Source organism: Psittacula echo (assembly GCF_963264785.1).
Source record: "Psittacula echo genome assembly, chromosome: 1".
NCBI lineage: Eukaryota > Metazoa > Chordata > Aves > Psittaciformes > Psittacidae > Psittacula > Psittacula echo.
Window position 1 is genome coordinate 109,950,131 of NC_137735.1, and position 24,918 is coordinate 109,975,048.

The 24,918-nt window shown below is 40.7% G+C and overlaps 1 protein-coding gene across 2 annotated transcripts in view; it reads right to left on the reverse strand.

The window, feature by feature from the left end:
* Positions 1-4,002: 4,002 nt before the first annotated feature.
* LRP6 (LDL receptor related protein 6) overlaps positions 4,003-24,918 on the reverse strand; it is a 122,799-nt gene continuing 101,883 nt past the window's right edge. The window contains exons 13-23 of one of the 2 annotated variants that reach the window (XM_080635028.1): positions 24,232-24,434; positions 22,221-22,432; positions 21,844-22,034; positions 17,261-17,470; positions 15,356-15,481; positions 13,765-14,001; positions 11,975-12,085; positions 9,915-10,145; positions 8,240-8,376; positions 6,973-7,070; positions 4,003-5,379 (exon numbers count right to left, since the gene is read on the reverse strand). In XM_080635028.1, the coding sequence (XP_080491154.1) occupies positions 5,088-5,379; positions 6,973-7,070; positions 8,240-8,376; positions 9,915-10,145; positions 11,975-12,085; positions 13,765-14,001; positions 15,356-15,481; positions 17,261-17,470; positions 21,844-22,034; positions 22,221-22,432; positions 24,232-24,434 (2,048 nt within the window). In that variant the 3' untranslated portion in view covers positions 4,003-5,087. The remainder of the gene's footprint in view (positions 5,380-6,972; positions 7,071-8,239; positions 8,377-9,914; positions 10,146-11,974; positions 12,086-13,764; positions 14,002-15,355; positions 15,482-17,260; positions 17,471-21,843; positions 22,035-22,220; positions 22,433-24,231; positions 24,435-24,918) is intronic. The other variant, XM_080635027.1, reaches the window with a different exon arrangement.

Here is a 24,918-nt window from a genome sequence, read left to right on the forward strand (position 1 = left end):
CCATTTTAATCAGGACTTCAAAGCTGCTCCTTGTTCATTTAACAGAGGGAAACAAAACTGCTCTCCAACAGCTTCATGGTAACAATCATGCTGCCTGCCACTAAGACAATCTCTGGCCTGAATGGATTATGGACAGTTCACTTACCCACCCTGCACAGTTCTGCAATGGATCACCCCGTCCCTCTATGTGCTACACTGGCATCATCCACTGAGCTGCCCTTTTTAAAGATGGAAAGGAAAGCCACTGCCCATTTTGGATCACTATTGTGTTTTATTTGACCTCGTTTAGAAAGAAATGGAATGTTTTGCAGCCATTTTCAAGCTATTCGATCATTCCTAACTTATTTTCTAGATGCTTCTGTCACCCTAATTTAAAAGTTAATTTCCAAGTAATAATCCTAATTGCTAAGAAAGCGATTTCTGAATAACAACGTTCAAATTGTTTTTGCATCCAGTGAGCCAGCTATTTTTTTGTTGTAGAAATAGTAAGTTATCTGTTACATGCACAGTAGAAGTTCAAACTGTTCATAACAATACTGTGCAACAAACATGTTCATGACAAAAATGGCAGGAACAGAAGTGATCGGCTACTTCTTAAGAGATAACCTGAAGAAGTCAATTGGATTCAACAGCATGTGTGATCAGAGAGTTCTGTAGTTCAAGCAGCTTCCCCTAGAATAGTACTAATCAATTAATTGAAGGAGATTTGCCAAGCAATAAGGAATGGAAATACTCAATATTCAAGAGAGTGGCCTTTTCTTCATCTTAGCACAGACATAACTGCTTTAAAGTAAAACAAGTGAATTTGTGTTTAAGACTCACCAATCAAGCCATCTTTAGAGAAGGGGCTGTAACACACAGAATGCACAGCTGAACACCACCGAAGTCCATTAGTGCAATAAAGAGGGATTTTCTGCATGCACCACCCACTTGCAGCGGATTGCAGAACCTGTCATGTCAAGCAGTTTGGGTGCAGAGAGGCTCAGCCTGACAGTGGTAGGGTGTGAATGTGTATGCATGAGAGAGAAAAATACCAGCTTTGGGTAAATTCACATTATCAAAGATAAGAATACCTGCATACATTCACTTTTACATGCACATGGTGGGGAAAAATGTCATGGCAGTAACCCGGAATTTACAATACTGAAAGTTACAACTCACAGCAAAATGAATCCTTTGATATCAAGCGGCTCATTTGCATTACTGTAAATATTTCATTTAATGTACATGCACAGGTTGCATGAATTTATATTCATGGTAACAGTTACTCAAATGCAAGTTCTACGTGCATGTTCCATTTATCGCATTGAAGTTCTTTTCCAATAAATATCTTGGTATCCAAAAGCAGCAGGGAAATGAGGAAGGTATGAAACGCATGCAGTATAACATGGCAGGTATGATTTTAAAACAGAAGACTAAGTCTCATTAATGTTGCCATTTAAAAGGCTAGGCTCCTGTTGAACCTGAAAAGGTTAGTTCTCAACAAATTATGCTGTAACATCCCTTCTGTTTTCTTTCTTGAAAAAAAATACAAAGGAGTGTTCCATTCCTGGCTGAGCATGCCAGCTATTTCCATTACTAGACAGACAGCTAGGAACACTCCCCAGATGTCTACATAGAGGAAAAAGTGCACAACGAGTACTTGTGCTAATGCCTTATTGCGTATGTACCTGATGCTGTAAGATAAAGACATTTGTGCTTAGCTTAAAAGACAAGGAGCAGTTTCACTGACATCAGTGAGACCACTTCCATGCTAATGCTACAAAGCCACTTTAGCCATCTCCTTGAACTGAGTATGTGCATTATCCAAAGTCCTAACATCTTGGTCAGTTTGAGCAGCATGATCCCTCACTGAGGGAAGGAGAAAGTATGAATCACAACTGGCTCAGTGGTGGAGCGGAACAGAGAGAAATTGCTTCGTCCCATGTTCAATCAGCCTATGGTTTATCCACTGGGAGCATGTCAGGCATGCACACTAGTTGCATCAACACTTTTGTAATTTGGAGATCCACCCAAGAGGAACTTCACAGATCATCAACTTTAAAACTGGGAAAACACATGTACTTGCAAAGGCAGATCGCTGCTTCCCACTAAATAAATTCTTTGGTTAGTCCAGATGAGAAACAGCCTGCTCTCTATGCTGGTCATCTTCAGTGGAAAAACACAGCCTGCTCACCCTTCCCCCCCTTCACATGAACCTCCCAGAGTCAAATCACTCAAGATACCTGATCGCACAAATCAAAACGTATGTATCAAAAAGACTTGATCAAATCCTACACTGAATTATATGTCCACCCCATTTGACTTCAGCTATGTATGGCTGCAAACTAGCAGCACAGAAGGCAGGCAGCACGATTCATATGCAGGGAACTTTCATCTTCTAAAGAACCCTCATTGTAAATAACACAAATCTACCTGCAAGAAGTCCCCTCCAAGACAAAGCCTCAGTGAAGCAGCTCACCCTCACCAGAAAGAGGATACCACTCCTTAAGCTCAACCACCTTAGAGTTTTTCAAACAGAAATTGGCACACTGAAAATAAGTATTTTGCAAGAAGAGACCATTGCCATCGCAGTACAAGCACTTGGACTGAGATACAACAATGCAATATTCTTCTGAGTTCATTAGTGCAAGTTTCCACATGTGAACCCCACACGGAATGCTGCACATGAAAAAATGTAAACAACAGAGAAGTTTCTAATTCTCATCGGCGTGCCAGCCTCAACACCCCCCGCCCCGACACTCCCGCCCTCCCCCCTTCATATAAATGGTTTCGAGTTCCCTTATGGTTCACAATACCTTCCTCAACATCCACCCTGCTGGAGAACACAAACAAGCTTCTTCACCAGCAAGGAAGAGCCAGAAGAACAGCTACCACATTTCCTAGATACCTAGAATGAAGCTGGGCAAAAAAACCACTTAGTATGCCAGATCCAGAGACCAACTGTGATAGCCTGGAGACCACCAAGGCTTTTTAAAGTTTCCTCAGGTATCTTGGACTAGTACGAAGACTCTTCACTACAGCTGGAATCCCAATGCCATGGTTCTCCTTGGAGCTGAAACCAAGTGAGACTCCAGTAGTCCACATGAGCGGCAGCAAGAATCACTTGTCACTAATTCTGTCCACAGCATGAATTAAAGTTCATGCCACAAATTCAGATTATTTCTCTTTTAGTTGAAACTGGCTGGGAAACAAGCAACAGAGAACAATAAAGCCCAAATGGCACCTCTGAGTTGTTAAACCCCTGCAGCCCAAAGGCTAGGAGGCAGAAGCTCCTCAGTACCTTTGTCTTGAAAGAGAATACTCAAGAGGGCTAGTCTTTGAAGGCATCAAGCACCTTCAACGGAGTTGATGTCAACAGAATATGCAAATGCAAAATGCCATCTAAGGTCAGCTATACTGTGAGCTCCACTACAGTCAAAGCAAATTGAAAACACTGTGCTGGAGTCGAAGAGGAGTTAATAATATCCTGGGTTGCCCCTCAACCTACACAAATAATGTTTTTACTTGATTATATACTCTCCCTGTCAAAATCACCATGGTGAGGCTGACGGGAGAAGGGGCTAAATATGATAATATACAAAAATAGAGATGCGAATATAAAATGGTTTGGTTAAGAGTATCTTAAAATTTGACATTCACAGCGGTTAATACTAAAGTATTAAACTCACACCACACAAAAGAGGAGGTATGTCAAAATCATACTGAGAAAAACTGGCTTTACCTAACACAAAGAAATCATGAGTAGTTAATACAACATGGGAACCCCTTCCAATGATCAAAACATCTATTTTTTTTATGGACAGTTGCTCCACTGAAAGTTAAATGCTTCCTTACTAGGAAAAAAATAATATATATATATATATTTATATATATGATTTGTATACTGTGATATCAATATACACTGAAAGTACTGCAAGGATATATTATTCATTTACAGTAAAACTAACAATCCACGGTTAAATTTATAGTTTATAAATATGCTGTCTATATTATATGTGGTATAAAAATATTTGACACTTTGTGGGCACTAGGTCAAAATAAGGTTTTCTTTCTTTAAGGGACTAAAAATCATTCAGGTATATGCATATTACCCTTGTCAATTACGTGAAAATCGTACTGACCTGGTACAAAACAGAATCCCATCGTGTTGGCAAAGTGAAGATCATCATGTAGAGCATGATACTCTCTGCATGACAAGGCTAATTAGGATAAAAACCAGAATTTACAGCAGCCCAGTTCTAGCAGTACTTTAAATAAGGATATCATGATTTAAAGTGACACAGGCAGGAAGAAAGGATGCAGAAAAGATGGGAAAAGCTCAATAGGAGAAAAAAAAAAGCAAACTTTAAAATATACCCAACAAAAATATCATTGAAATTCCAGAAGCAAGGAGAGAGCTCTAAATGCTCTAGTTTGGTAAATGCATTATGGAAAAACAGAGGTGTATTCATTTAAAAAAGCATGTGACTATTTTTCTGGATTCACTGCTACGATTGCTGTATTCCTGTAGAAAACAAAGCCCTTTGTGTAAGGTCAATATCTGTCCTGACTGCGTTTTCAAGTTTAACTTTAGTTGCTGGCCCTCTGCAGTTAACATAAAGGTTATTTGGCTACTTCCAAGTATCTATGGTATGCTGCTCTGAGACGGACACTTTTATTCTTAATTAATTTAAACATTTTTGGTATTGACAAACCCCACGTATCACCTCGCTGGACAAGAAACACATCCCGGTCCTTCCATTTCCTTATGTGCTCAGTCACTTCACTGGATTAAGGCATGTTTTTGTGTTCCACTTGCAAAAATAAAACCTTTTTGTACAAATGTCTGGGTTCTTTTATACAAAAATTTTTCTTCTTATGGCACAAGCAGCAGTTGCTGTTTAAGAAAATATATAAATATCCTTTTTTTTTCTTATTCTTCTGTACAAATATCTTCAGTATTCCTCCACCCCATTTAATAACATTTAACTGTACACTGTCCTACCTCATCCTTCGCCGAGAGCTCCCTCCCCCCTCCCCAGTAGAACACTTTGTATTTACACTTTCACAGCGGAGGCAGATGATGGGGTGGGGGGGCTCCCCCCTCATGAGGAGTCCGTGCATGGGGACGGCGGTGGCGGGTAGAGGTGGTGGGAGTAGCTCCGCTCCGTGTACGGGGAAGGTGGGCAGCTCTCATAGTTCTCCTCTGCCGACAGGTACTGGCTGCGCGGGGTGGGTGGTGGGGGGACGGGCTCCGAGTCATAGTTCAAGTCACTGGTATAGCCCTTGGCCGTCGCTGCCGTGACCCTTCGGCTGGGGGCATAGTCACTGTCACAGACGTCCGTGCTGCAGGGCGTGGTGGGAGGTGCAAAGTGACGGTAGCTGTAAGGCCTGTAGCTGTAGTGGGGAGATGAATGGGAGAGGAGTCAGCATACAGAAAGACTGGGCATTTCCAGCAATGCACTCCTGAGCAAGTGAGCGTGGATAAGCCAAGGTGGAAACAGAGTAGGTCAACCTCTGCAGCAGATACACAGCATCACGTTCTTCTCCCCCTCTTACACTTAACTCCCCTACAGAAGGCCCACCTCTGCACTACAGCATCAGTCAAACTACAGCACCTAGTGAAAGGGATGATAATTATCAATTATCCAAATTCAGACAGGGACACTTAAAATTGCCTGGCACATTCACAGCAGTCAGGAGAATCACTTGCCTGGGATGGAATTCCCAAAGGCTGCTACCACAAAATATTTTTTAAAATAAGCCCAAGACAGTTTAAATAAAACAAACTAGAAAAAGAGGTGCTTGGTAGCTACAACTACCAACATTACAGTCAGTTGTTGGGGGTGGGTGGGCATGCAGCTCCTTTACATTCAAGTCAGGAAAAGATGGGAAGAGCAGAAGCAGCAAGGCCAGAGTTTACTTTTGGGTAGGAAAGCATTCAGAAAACATTCAACCCTATTCTACATCCCAAATTCCATTTATAATACAAAAAGTCCTATTAGCTAACCAGCAATGAGTGTGATTTCATGCTGGTGCCAAAATTTGGGTTTCTTTCATTAGAAAATTACTCATAATTTTAAAAGATTTTTCATATGACTGCAAGGGATCATTATAAACATCTGGTCTGACCTTCTGCACAACAGAGGCCATATTTTCTGTTAATGGAGAAGAGATGTCTTATCAGCCCCAGAGACCTCATTATCCAAAAGCCCCCAAAGGCTCTGTGTTAGAGAGGCATTTCTTTCCATAGACAAATGGAGTGCTCTCTTCTTATTGACTAGATCTTCTAGTGGTTTGGGAGGGGAACCTTTACACCCTTGGGTAGTAGGTGTCTCTTTATTTCTGGTAATTAGTTACAAAATGATAATGCGCTCTAGCATCTTACAGGGAGGGTAAGAAAGATACATTCAAGTCAACAGAGTTAAAGCTTGCATGCCCATACATATATGTCAGATAAAACAAGCAAAAGGTTAGCAACCTTTTTCAGACAGTAACCCTTGTCAAAGTAGAATTTCTGTGCTTTACCTAGGCCATAATATTGTTACTACTGACTTACTAGCCTATATATTGCCACCTTTCCTCCGCGTGATGTTTGTCTATCATTTCTGATGATTCTGTAAGAAATTATTTATAACAGAAGGCTAAAAAAAGGCAGGGCTAACTCCAAGGTAAGTATTTCTGGCTCAAAGTTATCACAGTACCAGGTTTCTTTTGGCATTTAGCTAATTTTGTGATGAGTTTTGTCATTCCCCCCAGAGCAATACACTCGAGAGGTGTACCATTAACCCACCTCCTGCACGATTTACCTCTGCACTTACATGCACGCTTCAGTGAGGCAATATGCGTGAACCCATTCAAGCACCTGTTTTAGTGCTTGCAGAATTAGGGCTTTTGATTGCAATTCTTCTGGAGCAGAGGCTGCCTTTCTTCTGCATTTTCTCTAGTAACTGCTTTTATCCTGAAGGATGCTATTGTACTAGTAATTACCTGTAGGATCTGTGAGTGGATGGGCTGTTTGAAGAATATCCGAATTCCATGGTATAATGTGAACGTTCGGTAGCTGGTGATGGTGGTGGGTTCAAAATCTAAGGAGGAAGAAAAGAAAAAAAAAAGCCACAGTTAAAAAAAAAAATATGAAGGAGACAAGAAAATACCAGTTTATAAATTTTCTTTTTAGTGCTGTTCAGTAGGAACCTAAAGTTAAGAACTGCATGCATAGCCCCTCCCAACAAACAGGTTTTATCTTCTGTTTTAATTCCCAGTTCTTTAACAGACACTGGAGATGCTGCTTGTTACCATTCCCACAGAAGCTATTACTAAGCTCTTCTCAAAGAATGCTGAGTGCTGTTGCTATTTTGACATACCTAGTGCTAAAAAGTAAAGTTGAATCTAGCTGTTCAACACTATATTGTCACTAGGGATACCACTGCCCCAGGCAAACTGGCAGATGTCTGCTCCCGCTAGCTGTAGTCCCTAAGTATTATGCTGTTTATAGTACTTGCAGTGTGCTGTCCGAGACAAGTATTTTTTCGCTATACAGACATGCTTTTACTGCACAAACAGTACTGTGATTAATATAAAGATGTAACATGACCGGTTGATTCTTGGAACTGAAACACAGTTTTCAGCTTGCACTGACCAAACATGTAACCCTAACACTCAATAGTGGCTTGGGAACTTCATATAAAAATATCTAAAACAACCACCACAGATTCTAGAAATAAAGAGACAGGGAGCCCTCTAGGGCTGGTACCAATTTCTATATAGCATCTAGTGCAGCACACTATCCATTTGTGACTGGAGGACTGCTGTGGAGTTGCAAGACACTTGTTCATTTAGCTGTCACTTGTAAGACACATGACACACAACTTCATTTTAATTCCTTGAAAGGTCTATACAGAATCAGCCATAGTTTTACCTCCAGAGGCACATGGCAGAGTATAATGAAAGGAGATCACTCTGCCAGAGATGCTCAGCTTTTATAGGGTTTTTTATCTCCCTTGACATTCAGTCTAATATCTTATTCAGGCACTGATCTCTCAACTTTTTAAAATTAACAGAAATTCCTATACTGTTTTGGAAAAAGACAATTCCTCTCTCCCTTTCCTTTGAAAATCACTCACTCCATATTCCAACGAGTTTAGTAAGATAGAAATTTTAAACGAAACATTCATCTGTCAATTAATTATTCTCAGAAACACTCTGCCACATCCTTGAAAGTTATGAAAGGTCTATGAAAAATAGAATGACTTACTGGAGGAAAGTAAGTGCCTTTGGTACTTGAAGAACTACTGGAAGAGGCTCCAGTGACATGAGCCCTGTCGTAGGGTGGCCCACTGCTCCCTCCCATAATGCTGAGGGAGCTGATCACAGATTTACCTCGAGACATCCCTGAAGAACAAAGATGGATGTCAATATTCAATTCTTTGAAGCAAACAGAAAAGAAAGCTTAAAAACGATCTAGAGGATAACAGCAGTATAAGCACAACTCCTAAACCCAAAATGAATCATCTCAGTATTAAGAGCAAATTCAGTGCTCCTTGATGGACAACTGGAATGAAGACTGTCAGGGAATAAGCATAGAATCATAGAACAGTTAGGGTTGGAAAGGACCTTAAGATTATCTAGTTCCAACCCCCCTGCACATTGGGTTTGTGCTTCAGCTACTCAACTGCAGGACTTGGCACTGGGCTAACCTAGAGAAACAGATTTCTTTCACTTGAATGGCTGGAAAAGACTTCAGAGAATGGGCATTCAGGCACTATTTCTGTGCCTCAGAATAAAACATGAAACTGACTCTGACCACCTCAACTGAGCAACTGAAATACATGTTAGAAGAGAGGATTTGTGTTCTTTCATTTTGACACCGTTAAGTGAGCTTTTGCTACTGGACTAAAGCATGCTGGCAGAGAGTCCAAGCAGGAAATGGAGAGGTATGCCACTGTGCTCGAAGTAATGATGAGGATTCTGCCCACAGATACTTTATGAAAGCAGATTATCACAGAAAGTAAAGAAATTTGGTGTATTACTTTAACTCTGTAACAGCCTCACAGAACCTCTGTGTTCTGACTGGAACCTGCTGGATCCAAAGCCACAAATACATATTGAATCAACATATACAGAAGCAATGCATATAAACGATGTGCAACATTGCAGTTAAGTCTTACTTTTCAAACACTAGTATCATCATATGCTTGGACTGGTGTTGGAAACATCATCAAAAGAAATAAGCTGAGACCACGGATACCGCTGGTCATTACAGACTACAAATCTAATCTAATTAATTACAGTCTACAAATCTAATGAGAATAATTACATAACGTTTGAAGTCCTATGAATATAACTCTGTGTAGCTTCACCCTGCACTGTCATTACACTTTGCTGATGCTGTAATAGTCCAAAAATAGGCTGCTTTAGTGGCAAAAGAAGAGAACTCCCATGGTATGTGTACCTATTTGATCACAGAATCATCTAAGTTGGAAAAGACCTTTAAGATCACCAAGTCCAACTGTCATCCCAGCACTGCTGAGACCACCACTAAACCATGTCACTGAAGGCCTCATCTACACAGTTTTCGAACACTTCCAGGGATGGTGCTTCCACCACATTCCTGCGCAGCCTGTTCCTGGGGCAGCGTTTGCAGTCTTATAGGCCTCAGCATTGCTAAGTTCTGCATATTTGGATATAATACTATATTATTAAACAGTCTTGTAGTTCTGCTAAGTATCTAAAGGCTCATGATTAGCATAGGTAGAATAGCAGTTCATTTTTATAAGGAAGGATGGTGACAAGCCTTGACAGTCCTGGCTTCCAACAGCTTCCAAGAGTTATGCATCTGGAATGATGTTTCCTGTGCTTTCATGCACAGTATCCTCAGCTACAACTATGTGGTGCCAAAGAGCAGGACAAGGATCACACCATTTACTCACCAGGAAGAGACCCTGACAAAGAGCTTGGGTGAGGCACATAACCAAGAGGTACAGAGGCTGGTCCATGCACCACGTAATCATTGGTCATTGTTTCCCCATCTCCCTTCATGCGTGGGCACAGCACTCTCTGGCAGATGAAGTACATTGCTCCAACCACAAAAACTGTAAGGATCACACCAATGATGGAGCCTATAGTGTTGTTGGGCTGTGGTGCGGGCTCCTCCGTTGTGTCTAAAAGCAAAAACGAAAATCAGGCCACGTAAGTTAATGCAACAGCTTCATGTACCAACATCAGTTTCACTGACATCTTTCAACACAGGAAAAATAAAAGCCTCCTCTTCTGTAGGCAGACAACAGCTTTCAGATTAATATATGGGAGGAACAAACAGGCACTCGGGCAGATCTGTTTAAAGACTCTGAGTGCCCATAAGAGCTACCCATGCTCATGGGTGACCTCCACACATGCAGAGAGGTTTTTGAATCACAAATGATAGGAAATATACAGTATATGCATATGCAGGGGGTAATAAACCAGGTCGCTATCTTGCTTCCTGCTGACAGGCAGGGCTATCCTTTGAACTTGATGAACAAGACCTGTAACCATGACTCCAGATGGCTCTGTGCTGGGGACTCCAGTTATGCTTTCTCTTGTCATTAAAGACAATGACAACTATTTTTCATGTTGCACCTCATCACATAAGCACCTAGTTTATCACTCAGTGTAACAGAGTGGCACTCTCTTTTCTCAACTGTGTAACGTTCACTTATGCTGAACTGCAGAGGTGATGCATCAATGATAAATTTTGGGTTTGCTGCTATTTATTAAACTACCTAACATACTCCACATCTGACCCACACTGATGGTTACAGATATAGCTGAGCATCAGCATTATACACCCCATCCTTATGAAGAATCTGTGTCTGAAATGATTATTCAATAGTCAAAATGAGTGGCTTTCCCGACAATACCAATTCTAAGCAGTGATATTTCTGGGAATAAATGACAACCCCCTGCCTGTGCTTCACAAATTTGACATGAAAAGCAGACTTTAAAGTATTTTCCTGTTCCAGTCAGTGTTTTACATCTTATCCATTACTGAAAGTCTTTTCCTCAACACATTTTCTTCTCCCTGAACACCAAACCCACATTTTAACCAGCTTGTCACAGTCTAAAGAGATAAGTAAACAGACTTCTGATCACACTGGAAGGGGGACAGCGACAACTGCAGTCTTACTCTGGGTGGGCTAGTTTTTCATCATCTGCTACAAACCCAGCAAATATATGAACTGTAATAAAGATAACTATATATGTCTGTGATAATGTCACTAATGATAGCATAACAGAACATCTCCTATTACTCCTTCTTAAGTTTAAGGGCCCAACTCTGGCTTTGCATTTTCAAGTTATGTGTGTGTCAACCATGATACACAGATCTCTAGGACAAAAAGAGATGTCCCTGTTTACAATCTCTTTTAAAGCACCAACCATGAAAATGAATTTTCAAGTTGTAATTCTAAAGGCAGTGGTTTTCTTGAGGAGCCCTGGAGATTTCAAGGTAGGGGACATGACATGTTACAAATCACAAATCAAGATAAGAATTACATCTTTTCAAGATATAAAGGAAATTTTAGAAGGCTTACTCTATAAACAGAGTGCTCCTCTGATTCTAAAAACACCTGCTATTAATTCTCTGGATGAGCAAAACATGAAGCAGAGCAGTTATGTATGAAAGCCTCATGCTGCTAGATTTTTTATTAACACTGTTCCAATTCAGCATACTAACAGCTTATAGGAAAACAAGCCTTTTATTTCTTTTAAAAGTGTAAAAAGGTAAGTGGGAAAATTACCAGCCTGCCCTGCTTCAGAATGCTAGCTCTTTTTGTTATTCCTATTCCAGCATGTTATGCATTAACTGCATGACAGCAGTTATAAACAGGAGCATTCATTATGGAGTAATTAATTCAGTCAGGTTGGCAGAATAAAACCTAACTCATAGAGTAGGTAAGAAACAAATTTTGGATGCTGCAATCAAGTCTCTAGTCTCAGGCTTTACACTTACAGCATCCTTGCTCATCTGAGCTGTCACTGCAGTCCAGGTTGTGATCACATTTCTTGCTTTTCCCGATGCACTGCCCACTGGCACAGCGGAACTGATCAGTTAAACAAAGCACTGGAAAGAGAACCTCAAAAGTCAGTATCAAAGACTTCTAATCCTTAAAATGATTAAGAAAACAAGATACCAAAGCATGCAATCAGTATCTTGGGTGAGCTTAGCCTGCTGCTAGCTTCATTTCTTAAAGTAGCCAGTGGCACACAAAGTTCCTCATGCCAACCATGCACAAAAAGTGATTCAGTGTTCTGCTGGGAATATTGCACAGTGGGTACCTGGGTCCTCGCTGCCTGTATACAGTAAGGACACTACAAGATAAAGCTACCTTAACTAAAATAACCCAGAAGCAGAAGGCTACTGAGAGCACAGGTGCTTATGCCAGGCTGTTGCAAAATTACTATAACTATCTCCAACTCTAAGCATTTACTGTAATATAAGGGAGAAGAATTAAGTTATTAAAAACAAATCTGTCAAACCATGATGATAAAATTGTTTAAGAAATATAAATGTGGTTTCTTAATGTCCTTGTATTCTTCCTGTAAACCCCAAAACTCCTTGATCAGGAGACAACATATTTCACTTGACATTATGTTTTGAAAATGCAATGAAAGACAGGAGATAAAACTGGCGCTTTGCCAGCATGCTCAAAAATAAACCAACACTCTGGGAAAAAGGGTGCTGCAGGCAAGGTGGTGGCTGCTGTTGTTTACACATCTTTTTGCCTCCTGTTTCTCATAAAATGCAGAAGCTCCTTCTGATTTCAGTTGAATCAAGCAGTTAAAGTAAAGGCTTTTCTGTAATCAACTTGAATACTCTGAATAACAGGGACACTTTGAAGGCAATAAACAGCCTCTCGTCTGGTAACTCCAATCACTGAATGGCAACTGGGAAGCTAACTTGCACAATGTATTTTGAAATGTCAGCATCTCATCTGGCTTACAATCACTTTTCATCACACAGGAAGTACATCAGTCTGCATGCTTTTGTTTGAGCTGGAGCCCATGTTTTGGAAAGAAAATCAGCCTTGATTCAAAGACTCTTAGACAGTTTCTTTAAAGAAACAAAATGCACTGAAAGTATATAGAGAAGAGGCATCTTTTCCAGCTTGCAAGTTGTCCCTACAACTCTTCACTATTTTGCAGTGGGGAGAGGGTGAATTTGCTCATGTTTCACATTGTAGAGTGGTGGGGTAGTTCAGATTCCTGTCCTTCCCAAAACTAAGAGAACCTAATTCTCATTGTGCTGGAAACAGCACTTTCCTCAGTAATGATGGTGTAATTACTCTCTCTTGCTGTGCTCTATAAGAAGAAGAGATCTCCAAAAATCTCACCTGTCTCTCACTCCCATTTACTCAGAAAAGCTTAACTTCATTTTGTTCACGTATTATAAAATAAACAATCCCAAGACCTTTACAAGGTACACAAAAAACTACAACAAGGATTTGCTTCACTTCGTAATTCCCTCCCAGTTACTGGGTTTTTGGAACTCAAAACCATACTACTTTTAATATCACTTTTCACAGAGTTTAAATCACTGTGCAGGAGGTCATTGTTATTTTCATTTTACAGGTGGAGAAACAGAAGTAAGGGGTTGTGAAATAATGGCCCATTTAACAGGCCAGTTTGAAAACTAGCAGAACCTCAGGTCCTTCCCAATTCTACTCAGCAATAACTTTGGTATTTATCATAGTGTCCTCGTGACAGCTCTATTGTCACCACACTTCAAAAGATCCTTTGTACCTTCACAGTTCTTCTCATCTGAGTTGTCCTGGCAATTTGCTTCTCCATTGCACCGAAGGACACTGTCTATGCACTGTCCACTTTGACACTGGAACTGGGTTTCTGAACACAGCGGACAGTTCTTTTCATCACTGTGGTCTTCACATTCAGTGAAACCATCACAGCGCCAGGCCACCGGGATGCAGTCAATCTCACCTGTGAAACAGGTGAACTGCTGAGGGGAGCATGTTGGTGGTTCTTTAAAAATCAAGCAAACAAAGAAGAATTAAAAATCCAGGTGAACAAACAGCAGATCAAGACAGGTAAGAACAAGAAGAGCTCAGATGCTTTCACTTATCAAGCAGCTGATAAACGTGCCACATCATAAGGTAACTTCCACCCCCACCGTAATTTGTGCACATCCTGAACTCCATGTGACTGATGCAGGCTCACCTCAACGGAGGTTCATTAGGCAAAGAACAAGAGAAACCGAGAAATATGTACACTCAAAACAATTGTCTTCCCTTCCCACTTCAGCCTCTTACACTCTTAGCAATTCAAAAGTCTTCATTTAAAGTCAACACGCTTTTCTACTCCATCTTTCCTGCAACACCACTGTATACACAACTGATGGCTTACTTTCTTGTCATTGTATCGAAAACATTAAAAGGATGTAATGCACTGCAGATGGATGCACTGTGACTCAGTGTCTAGCTATGGGCCCTTGACAGCTCTGTTCAGGCAAAATTCTTTTAAAAAAAAAAAAAACAAAAACAAAAAAACCAACAACCAAAAATCTGCTCCATCTAGTCAAGTCCCACTATCTCAACACAGTTGTTACCTGTTATTTAACATTTACTACAGTAACTGTTAATCTCATGCAGTAAGTAAGTGTGGGTTTTTTCCCTTTTTTTTTTAATCCTCCTTTTTCCCCCTCCTCCCCTCCCCTTCCCTTTTTGGCCTGGTTTTAAACTTGCTCTGAGAAAATATCTGGATTATGTTAGCTCTTGTTCCATTGTGAGACCACACGTCGCCTTGATGGCGAGAAGATTGCATAATAAATCCATTCAGTATGGTGGCACAAAAAAACCAAAGCAAAGTGCCTCTTCTCTCCCTCATTTCAACCCCACCCTTGGAGACACCAGGGCATAGGCTACAGTGGCCGTATCGCCATGGAGGAGGCAACCTGCCCTTCTGGACTGCAGTTCAGAAAGACACGCACAGGGCGAGTGACGAGGACAGCAGAGAAGAATAAAATGGCACAGACATGATGCAGTATGCAGAATGTGAGAACCTACCACTATTTGGAAAAGGAGAACATAGAGAGTGACAGAAAAGAACTAGTAAAAATAATGCAACTGAAAAATCCAGTTGAAATAATTCAGTGGTCTTAAATAGGAAGGGTGAACAGAAACCCTTATTCAACAGTGAACTAGTAAACCTCTCTCTTACTCCCCAACACTTGCAGGTTTAGCTGGTAAGCATGTCGAAGTGTGTAACAGCACCTGGTGCACTGTCACATCCTTTCTGCTCAGAAGCCACCACTAAAGATGGAAGCTCCCCACACACCCAGAAGCTGAGAGCTTCGTGACAGAGCATGGGAAGGACTTACCTCCACAGGACAGCTCATCCTGCAGCAGAACAAGGTGGACTGGACAAGAGCAGCGCGTGGTGCCATCGCCCTTCACGATGCAAATGTGCGAGCAGCCACCATTATCTTGAGAACAAGGATGTTGTCCTGTGGTTTTAAAAATAAAGACAGGTACTGACAAGAAATCCCCACCTCTTTTATGGACAGGGAATTGCTTGAAAGAGTCCAGCGCAGAGCCACAAAGATGATTAAGGGAGTGGAACGTCTCCTTTATGAGGAGAGGCTGAGGGAGCTGGGTCTCTTTAGCTTGGAGGAGACTGAGGGGTGACCTCATCAATGTTTACAAATATGTAAAGGGTGAGTGTCAGGATGATGGAGCTAGGCTTTTCTCAGTGATGTCCAGTGACAGGACAAGGGGTAATGGGTGTAAACTGGAGCATAAGAGGTTCCATGTGAACATCAGGAAAAGCTTCTTTACTGTGAGAGTGACAGAGCACTGGAACAGGTTGCCAGGGGGGTTGTGGAGGCTCCTACGCTGGAGATATTCAAGGCCCGGCTGGACAAGTTCCTGTGTGATATACTCTAGGTTACCTTGCTCTTGCAAGGGGGTTGGACTAGATGATCTTTTGAAGTCCCTTCCAACCCTTGGGATTCTGTGATTCTGTGACTTCTCAGTAATTTCTTTGGACTCACAGGACTCCCTTCATTACTGCCTTCCCCCTGGGGAGAGCACTACTAAAAACAGCTCTGAAAAAAACGTCTTCTGTTGTGTGTGTTTCTTCCCTTTAGACACATCAATAATTACAATGCACATCAGTAACTGCCCATGATCTGAAACACTAAAAATCATGCCATGGGGTCTACTGAAACAACACTAAACTTTTTGTTTCTTGTGTGAGGTAGAATTAGTTCTCTGCAGCAAAAATAGTAGCATTAGTAATAGAAAAACATGCCTTGGGTTCCATACTTCCTTTTCTCTATCAAAGACCATTAAAAAAGTAAACTTTTCTAATTTATGAATTCTGTCACTTCCATACTGTCTCTGAAACTCAAATTAACATGCTCTAGATAAATATGTCTCTTCATTTTAATGTTTAATAAGGACAACACACTTCTCTTGGAACTTCTGACAAATTTACTGAGATTAATAGCACACACAACTAGTAGTAGTCTGCAGTGAAGCTTTAATTAAACATCCCCAGACATTTTTCTACATATTTCTCCAAGGCATGCACCACAGCCTATTAACCAGGCCTATTTCCTCCAGGATGACAGCAGCTCTGCTGCTTTAACCATCCAGCTCCCATCGTTTCAAGCATGTGTGTGGGGAAATGCTATACCCCAGTAAACAGAAAACTTTTTAAAGTGCAGCCATGTTTAACACAAACTGTTATTTAAGACATGCTTCCTTCCTGCAACACAACATTGATCTTCTGGCATTTACTTTCAATACGAATTGCCACCAACAAAAATTGTTAACTTTTCCTTCAAGCAAGCAGTCCAAAACATCTACTGCTACTAGAAGGTCCTGAGAGTTGTGCTTGTCTGAATGGAAATAAACACCTGATAGTGACTCACTAGCGTGATCCAGAAATCCTCTACTAGGGATAACAGGATGTTTCCAGTGTGCCTACAGACACTCCTATGCCAGGTGCCGGCATGGGACTACCAATAAAGTTGTCATCAGCAACAAAAGATGATGCTGGATTTGTGATAGATTTCCAGTCCATTGCCAACTGCCTGAAGGAAACAAACTTAATTGCACCCTGGCAATGTACAGACACAGGACAATACCAACTTCTGGCCCCTTCGATCTGTACTGATGTCTATCAATGACAAGGCCAAACAGGCTCATCTTTCTGCAGCCACTCCTTGGCTCAAGCCCCACAGGCACTGTTTGCACTTGCAAACAGGGATTGCACTTACTGTATTCCTGAATGTTGAGCTCTTTTACAGCATGGATGTCACTGAGTTGTGCAATACGAGCTTGGACCTTTGTACGTCCTTCTCGACCAGTCATATCAATCTTTTCAATCATCTGCTGTTGCCTGTCAATCCAATATAGCCAGTTTTCAAATACAGTTAGTCCCACAGGCTGCAAGATATTAGAGTCTTCCAAAACAATCCGGTTAGCACCTGCGGAAGGGAAAGAGTGGCTTAGCTCAATGGGAATGAACAGGAATACAGTCACAGATATTTTCTACACTACTCACACCACTATTTTGTACTACCTTTACACTACCAAGTAAGCCAACTATAAAAGCAATCCTGGTTCCTCTTATGCAAGACTGATACATTTTGCAGACAGACAGTTTCTGCACTTCAAATACAATTACTGTCTGGAATTTGGTGCTCAGCTCCATGACTCTACCCAGTCTTTTAACTGATATGATGGGAATCGGTAATACTTCTCATTCCATCCTTTTTTTTGAGAGATTAACTGCTTTGTCTTGGCATACAACACGGAATAAGAAGATGAATTATTAGCTTGACTAATACAAGATAAAATCCAAGTGAAGACAAAGTAGTTAGTACTTCTCACATGAATGATGAGATTAAGGTAAACACTTGACTTCTGACTTCCTCATATTCTTTCTTTTCAACTACATCATCTTCGTAAGGTTTTCAGGCTAAACTGGGAATGCTAATTTCTTCCTAGTGAAGAGCTACTTTCCCCAGTTCCTTTAGCATTCACCAGTAGCAGGCCTTATACCTCTGAAGAGTATTTGCTGACTTTTACACAAGATTACTTTGCATTAAAACTAATCAAGAGAGACTGTCATGTTTCATGGTTAAGACTCAGTCCACAGCTATTTTTAAAGGTATCAATAAAGACTGTCCAAAACCAGTGAAGACTTAGTAGCTCATGCACAAAAGGAAAGTATGTTATTCAAAACCTGAGAGCTCAAGAGTGAGGTTTAATCCATGCTTCCTTTATTTTACATGATATGACAAGGTCATTAACACTAAAATATTCTGTGAGGTTTATCAGATTCTGAGCAGAAAATTACTCACAGACATATGGATTTGCTTCAGTTTTGAGATGTGTAGCATCACACAGTGTAAACTTAGGCCACAGCTTGAAAATTTACATATAAATCCTAGTGTTTCAGATATTGGGGCTCACAGCTATGCTTAGTTTTCACTTTTACTACAGGAGACAATAGCTTTGCATATGTTCATCCACAAAATTTCTATTACGTTTTTATATTTTGTCCTGTAAAAATATGCTAGCACAACTGAATACCATAAAAATTCTACCCCGCCTCCACCATATCAACACAACTAATGTTAAGGGACAAAAGACACATTTAATAATTTTATAATTTGAGTAAGTTCTATATCACTCTGCTTTGTTTAGTAGCAAGAATGTTTTTTTTGGCTTGTTGAGAATTTCATCAACAACATGTCAGTGATGATGTCCTACAACTTCATCTATGAAAAGTGCTTTTATCTCCATCTCACTAAAAGCATACAGAGCTCAGAAGTTAAGTAATCTTCCAAATATTTAGCAAGTGGTAACATCTAAAGTAGAACAGGGAAATTCAAATATTAATCCTAAGACAGACTGGGCTCTCACCCACCACTTTGGAACAACACCAGCAATGATCTGATTAAGAAAAGATGTTGACGGATTCTGAAGGAGGCTATACCCAGACTGATGGAGAAATTAATAGACTGAGTGATGTAATTTAAACTAAATAACTGCAACCATCTATTAACCCCCAAGAACATGACTCATTGCATAGGGAAAAGGTAACAAACAGCAGCCTGCATCTTGAGGAGAAGAAAAAGTAAGCTGGGAATAGGGAAACATGCAAAGATGACAGGAAGGAATATAGTTGAGACTAAGACCTTGACCTACTCAAATGGAGTCTGTACACGCCCTGCTCTGTCATGCTTATGTCAATCAGAATAGCATTTTGCAGTATGCTCCTAAAGCTCTGAAGCTTAAAATAGTCACTCCCTTAATGTCTTAATCTTTCTTTTTAATATTTGTGACCAAGTGTAACTGACTATTTCTCACTAAACCGAGACACTGAAATCGCTCCTTCCATAAATCAACAATAAAATCCAAAGCTGGCCCATCAGGGTGCTAGTCCCTTTTATTGGTAATGTCAGATGAAAGGGAGATGTGATTAAGAGGAGCTTTGTCTCCTGGCATCACCATTCTCTTTCCAGCAATACCTTTCAAAACTTAAAACCCAACCAAATAAATACAAAAATCAGGGCACACCCACAGCTCATTCTATTTCCACATAAAAATTACTTAATTCCAGAATCATTAGACATTTCCAAATCACACTAATTATTCTGGAATAGAAGAACTAATTTCCAAATAGTTTCCATGGTAAGGAGCTAATTTCAGTCATCTTTTCATAAACAGCCCCTTAATCATGTGAAGAATCTGGTTAGCTTCAATAGGATCTCCCATTTGGGCAGCATAACCAAGTTCTAACTGCATGCCTGAAGGACAGGGAGGAAGAGAAGGACTGCATCACATAAAAGGCATTCTAGCTCTCCTCCTCTTTCTGAATACTGGGATCTACAGAGTTGACAGAGAAAGAGACTGTGCATGTTTTTAAGAAGTTAACATGCAGAAAATTCACTCTGCCAGTCAAAAAAATCCTATTAATCAGCATTCCTAAGCACAAGAATGCATCTCAGCAGTTAGCAATTTATGGTAGTGATTACAGCAATCTATTTGTGGTGCAAATGCTAAAAAGCAAGAGAGGTTTTGGAACAGTTTTTCAAGTTCTTCAAAAATATGGTGAGCTTTTACCATACAACATTGGTGATCCAAGAGCCACATCTTTAGGAAAAAAAACCCAAAACAACCCACAAAACACAAAAAAAAAACGCCAAACCAAAATCAAACCAACAAAACCACCACAAACAAAACCCAAAGCAGATTCATTAAAACTAGACAGAATTAGAATTTTTGTCTCATCTCCTCCTCTGGTGTCCTAATTTGTGGCAGATAACACAAACTGAGAAACTAAGCATGTGTGAGGTTCTGCTGCCCATTACTCATACAGACCCTGGAGCTGGTATAGCCTAGAACATACCAAGATACACCTTACAGCATCTTCTTCAGAATAATTCACTAAGGTTATGTCCTGTGTTTTAAACTAGTGAACAATCAGGATACCACAGTTCATTAGTGACCCTTAACCTTTCACTGACACACCACATGAATCACTGACAAAAAAATACTGTCTTTCTCAGCCTCAATTCCAACCATCTAGAGAAACAGAAATGTTTTCCAAAATAAAAGCTTATTGTAGCAATTAAATAAAAGGCTGAAAATCACAGAGGTGTCAACAGGATTACATGCTACTACTCTGAATGAAGGTATCGTGTCATCAGTGTAAGATATTACTACAAGCTACCATACTCTTCTTCAGTTTTCAAACTCGTGCACAGACTGCAAAGTGAGTTCTTATTTCCTTACACAGTTATTTATGCTTCTGATAGCAGAAAACACCCAGCTGAAGTACGAGGACATGAACTATTCAAACTGGGGATGGACTTGCCGCAGAGGAAGAAATTCTGCACTGCCCTCCACTAGCAGCAGTGGAAGGGCGGCATATACCCCATCACCTAACAGAGAAGGGTATGTGCTCAGAACATCCTCTCACTCCCAGCAGCAACATCCAGCCCAATTCGTATCACAACAAATTAATTCTGAAGCCACATGAAACAGCTAAGCTGTAAATAAGAGACATCTCAGTTTCACCCAACTTGACTGCATGGTTTTCTCTCTTCTCTTGCTCCAGTTCTGGTTGCTTTCTGGACTCTTTCCTGAACCAATTCAGTTTTCCAAAAGAACAGAACACTGTTCTCTATTTCTCTTTTTTCTGTATATTATTGTTAGGTTATTGTTTTGCTTATGTGGTTAAGGGTTAAGTGAGCTAAATCAACTCACAGAGGAGGTCAGATGAGCAGCATAACCAACCTTAGGGAACAGGCAAAGAGAATTCCATAGCTGCAAGAGGGAGTTTTTTTGCCTTTTGAGAACAGAGAGCTGTCAGATCTGCTCTATCCTTCACACATCATTTCACCCTAAATGACAGGTACACAAGTGACCTGCACACTTGCTGCTTTAACTCTGCAGGAGAGATTTTTCCACTAACAGGAAACTTTCCTCTGATTGACAGATTACTGCACCAAAACCGATGCCTTTAAAAACACCCCTCTCCCTCCCCTTTCCAAAACTGCTGCAATTTATTTGGGAACTGACTTTGGGAAACCACAGGAAGATCTTGCAGTGAGAAACTGAAGTAAATAGCATGTGTAGCAATTAATAATGCAAATCATAGATAGAGGCAAGGGACTGTAAAGGCACGCTGCATGAATCATGCACATTCCCTGGCTGGGAATTTAGGGAGTGATTAGAATCACAGTACAGACTGTTTATAGTAGGAAGGAAAAGAAGACACCTTTCCCTGCATTCCCCCACACCCACACCACACAAATGAATCACTGAATTAAAAGTGCTACTCTACCTGAAAGGTCACTGCTTTCAATTCTGCGCAGGTCTGAATCAGCCCAGAACAACTTGCCTAGCTGGCTGTCAATAGCTAAGGCTATGGGCTTGCTCAAACCACTGAAGAAAAGGACCTCTCGTTCTGTTCCATCCAATGCTGCTCGCTCTATTTTAGGAGACCTTTCCTGTAGGTTGGTGAAATACATGTACCTGGAATAGAAATGATTAGACAAAAAAAAGTTTACTGGATCTTTCCACAGTTTTACTATATGACCAAGGCACATTAACAAATGACACTTTTATTCCAACAAAGAGAAACCAACATGCAGCAAGAAAACAATCTGATTCTCAAGACCTTCAGTCTGAATTTTCCCACATTGTATTTCAGCTACATACCCTTTCTCTGGGTTCACCACAATGGCCCTGGGCCTATCTTGATCTCCTTTGAGCACTACTCCCATGGGTCTCCCATCCAGGCGTGTCACATTGATCACATTAGTAGCTTCACAGGTCCAGTAGATATAGCGACTGTAGATGTCAATGCTCAGGTCATAAGGCTGCATATCTAGGTTCTGATTGGGAACTGGACTTGTCACAACAGTGAGGCTCTACAAGGGAAAGAAAAACAACCCACAGAAGATCATTTAATCTGATCTAATGTGAGCAATTTTATATTGCTATGGATGCACCACATCAAACTGCTTCTCAGAAAAAGGAGGTGGCCAAAATACTATCATAAAGTAAGGAGACACCCAGCTCCAGTTGCCCCACCAACACTTTTGATCAGATATAGACAGTCCTGATGGTCTGTTGTAATTGCAAGCATGTAAATTGGTTGCAGGTCATAAGACTTTGCAATTTTAACCAGTAAGTCCAAACTGCATTTCTTCTTGCCTTCTTGACGACTCTTTAAGCTTGGTTTAGATAGACCCAAACCCAGCACACATTTAGCACTCTACAACTGAAATACATAACCACTGTTTCCCAAAGCTGCAGCTGAACAAAGGAAAACACAGGCAAAGTGAAGCCAGACAGCACTTGAAATTCTTGCCTCTTTCTTCTCCACCATCACTGTCATCATACTAAGGGGACATAAGGATGAATAATAAATGGAAAGGTAACTCTGCCAACAGACAGAAAGGACATCAGTCACCACACTGACTGTAGAGCACTTCCAGCTGACACCTTTCTGCTTCAAAGTTCTTGCCTTCTACTGGCGCAGGCCTCTGGAGTTCATGTGCCTTTCTTTCCTTTTTTTTTAATTTATTATTTTTTAAGATAGAACTTGCTTGTCTCCTGTAGGGAAAGCTGAACTGAACTGGCATCTTCCATGGGCTCTTCAAAAAATATGAAGAGGAGGGATAACTCACAGAACACAGCCTCACATCATCTTTTTGGAGAACTTCGTGCTTGTGAGGTGAGCAGCCTCCACCCTCTCAACCCCAAATTAAACTTCACCAGAAAATTTGCCTAACTTTATTTAGCTTGTCACTTCTTTGAAAGGGTTTGCCTACACGTCTTACATTTGTTTATTCTGTTGAAGCTGGCAAAAGCCTTGTGCCTTTGACTAGTTTTGGGTGTTAAATTATGTAAATATTCCAAAATTAAAATGGTTGCTAAATTAAGAGTTAACGTTGAAGGGCCTTCAGCAGGATCCAACTGCCACCACACCTACCACCAGAAACCACATTCTCTTGCAAATTAAACTGAATATAGCACCTCTGTGTTGTTCACCTTAATCTTCTGCTCCTCCCCATTCAAAAACCCAGGGAGAAAAAAATCTATTTTAAAATGCGAAAACGCGTAATCAGCCATTGCTCACAACTAACCTCACTAAACCTGCACCACCTTTTGCCCTACTCCACTTTTTCTGTATTCCCCATTGAATGTGTTTTCCCAAGCTTGCTACTGTATCTCTTACAGGTCACTAGTCTTCATCTTCTTGCTCAGGTTAACAACCACTCTCCTCCTACCTCCACCAGAACCTGGGAGGCTTCAGACACAGCCATGTGCCAGTCCCACCCTCTTCATTTTATTCAATGCCCCTGCACCCTGCTAATTTGCAACTCTTCCTTCGCTCGCACACACACTCCATTTCTCCCAAGAACCTTCCCTTCCATGTTCTATTTCTCTTAGATAGGGGTTTACAACAGTCCTCAGTCAAAAGACAGAACTGAACAAATAATGCAAAAATATCTTTAAGTTGCCCTTATTTTTCCATGTTTTATTTCTTGCTGTACCTCCCAAACTACTGGCTGAGGACTCCAAAACTCCAGATGTCACTTGTTTTGCCAAGTGACAGCTAGTAACCTGCAGGAAGTCCATGTATCTAAATTATTCATGTACAATTGTTGTGTGTAGGGCATGCCTTCCTCATCTTTTAAGAATTCCATCATCCGCAGGATACCTGGCTGCCATCTTCCTGTGCCTTCCGGATCATGTTCTGCCGAGAATCAATCCAGTACAGATGCTTATCCAGGGGGTCGTAATCAATGGCTCGAACATTCCTGAGACTATGGATAGGGAGTATGATATCTGGACTCTGCTGCTCATCTATCACCATGCGATTAATTGCGTTCTTCTGGCTGAACAACAGGAAGGTTGTAGGAGCTTGATGGGATTAAAAAAAAAATAGGAGAGTGAAAGGGTTACACATAGCAGTAATGCTGGGTATTTGCATGTTCAAGAAAGACAACTATATATAACCAGATAGTACCTATTATTTCATTACCCTTCTTCTTTGCCAATAAAGAAAAAAAAATCAAGACAAAATATTAAAATCCTAACCTCTGATCGGTTTGGAAAGCATTCCAAACGACCTCTTTTTACTATAAACGTCTGAACGTGTATGTGATGGGCAAAGATAATTTTGTGAGTCACAGGACTAACGAATGTGAAGACTTCTGTCAAAATCACCTCAAAGAAGAATGGTCAACCATGTCTCTCAAAGAGCTGTCCATTTTCTTTCTAAAGGGGTTCCAGGGAAATGCAGTTCCACTATTTGAAGTTGAACCTTTTTCTAGGTACACTTCCACTTGCAGAGGAAGCTGAGCAAAAGCTGGCACTGGTTCCTTATTTTGAGGTCCCAGGGAAG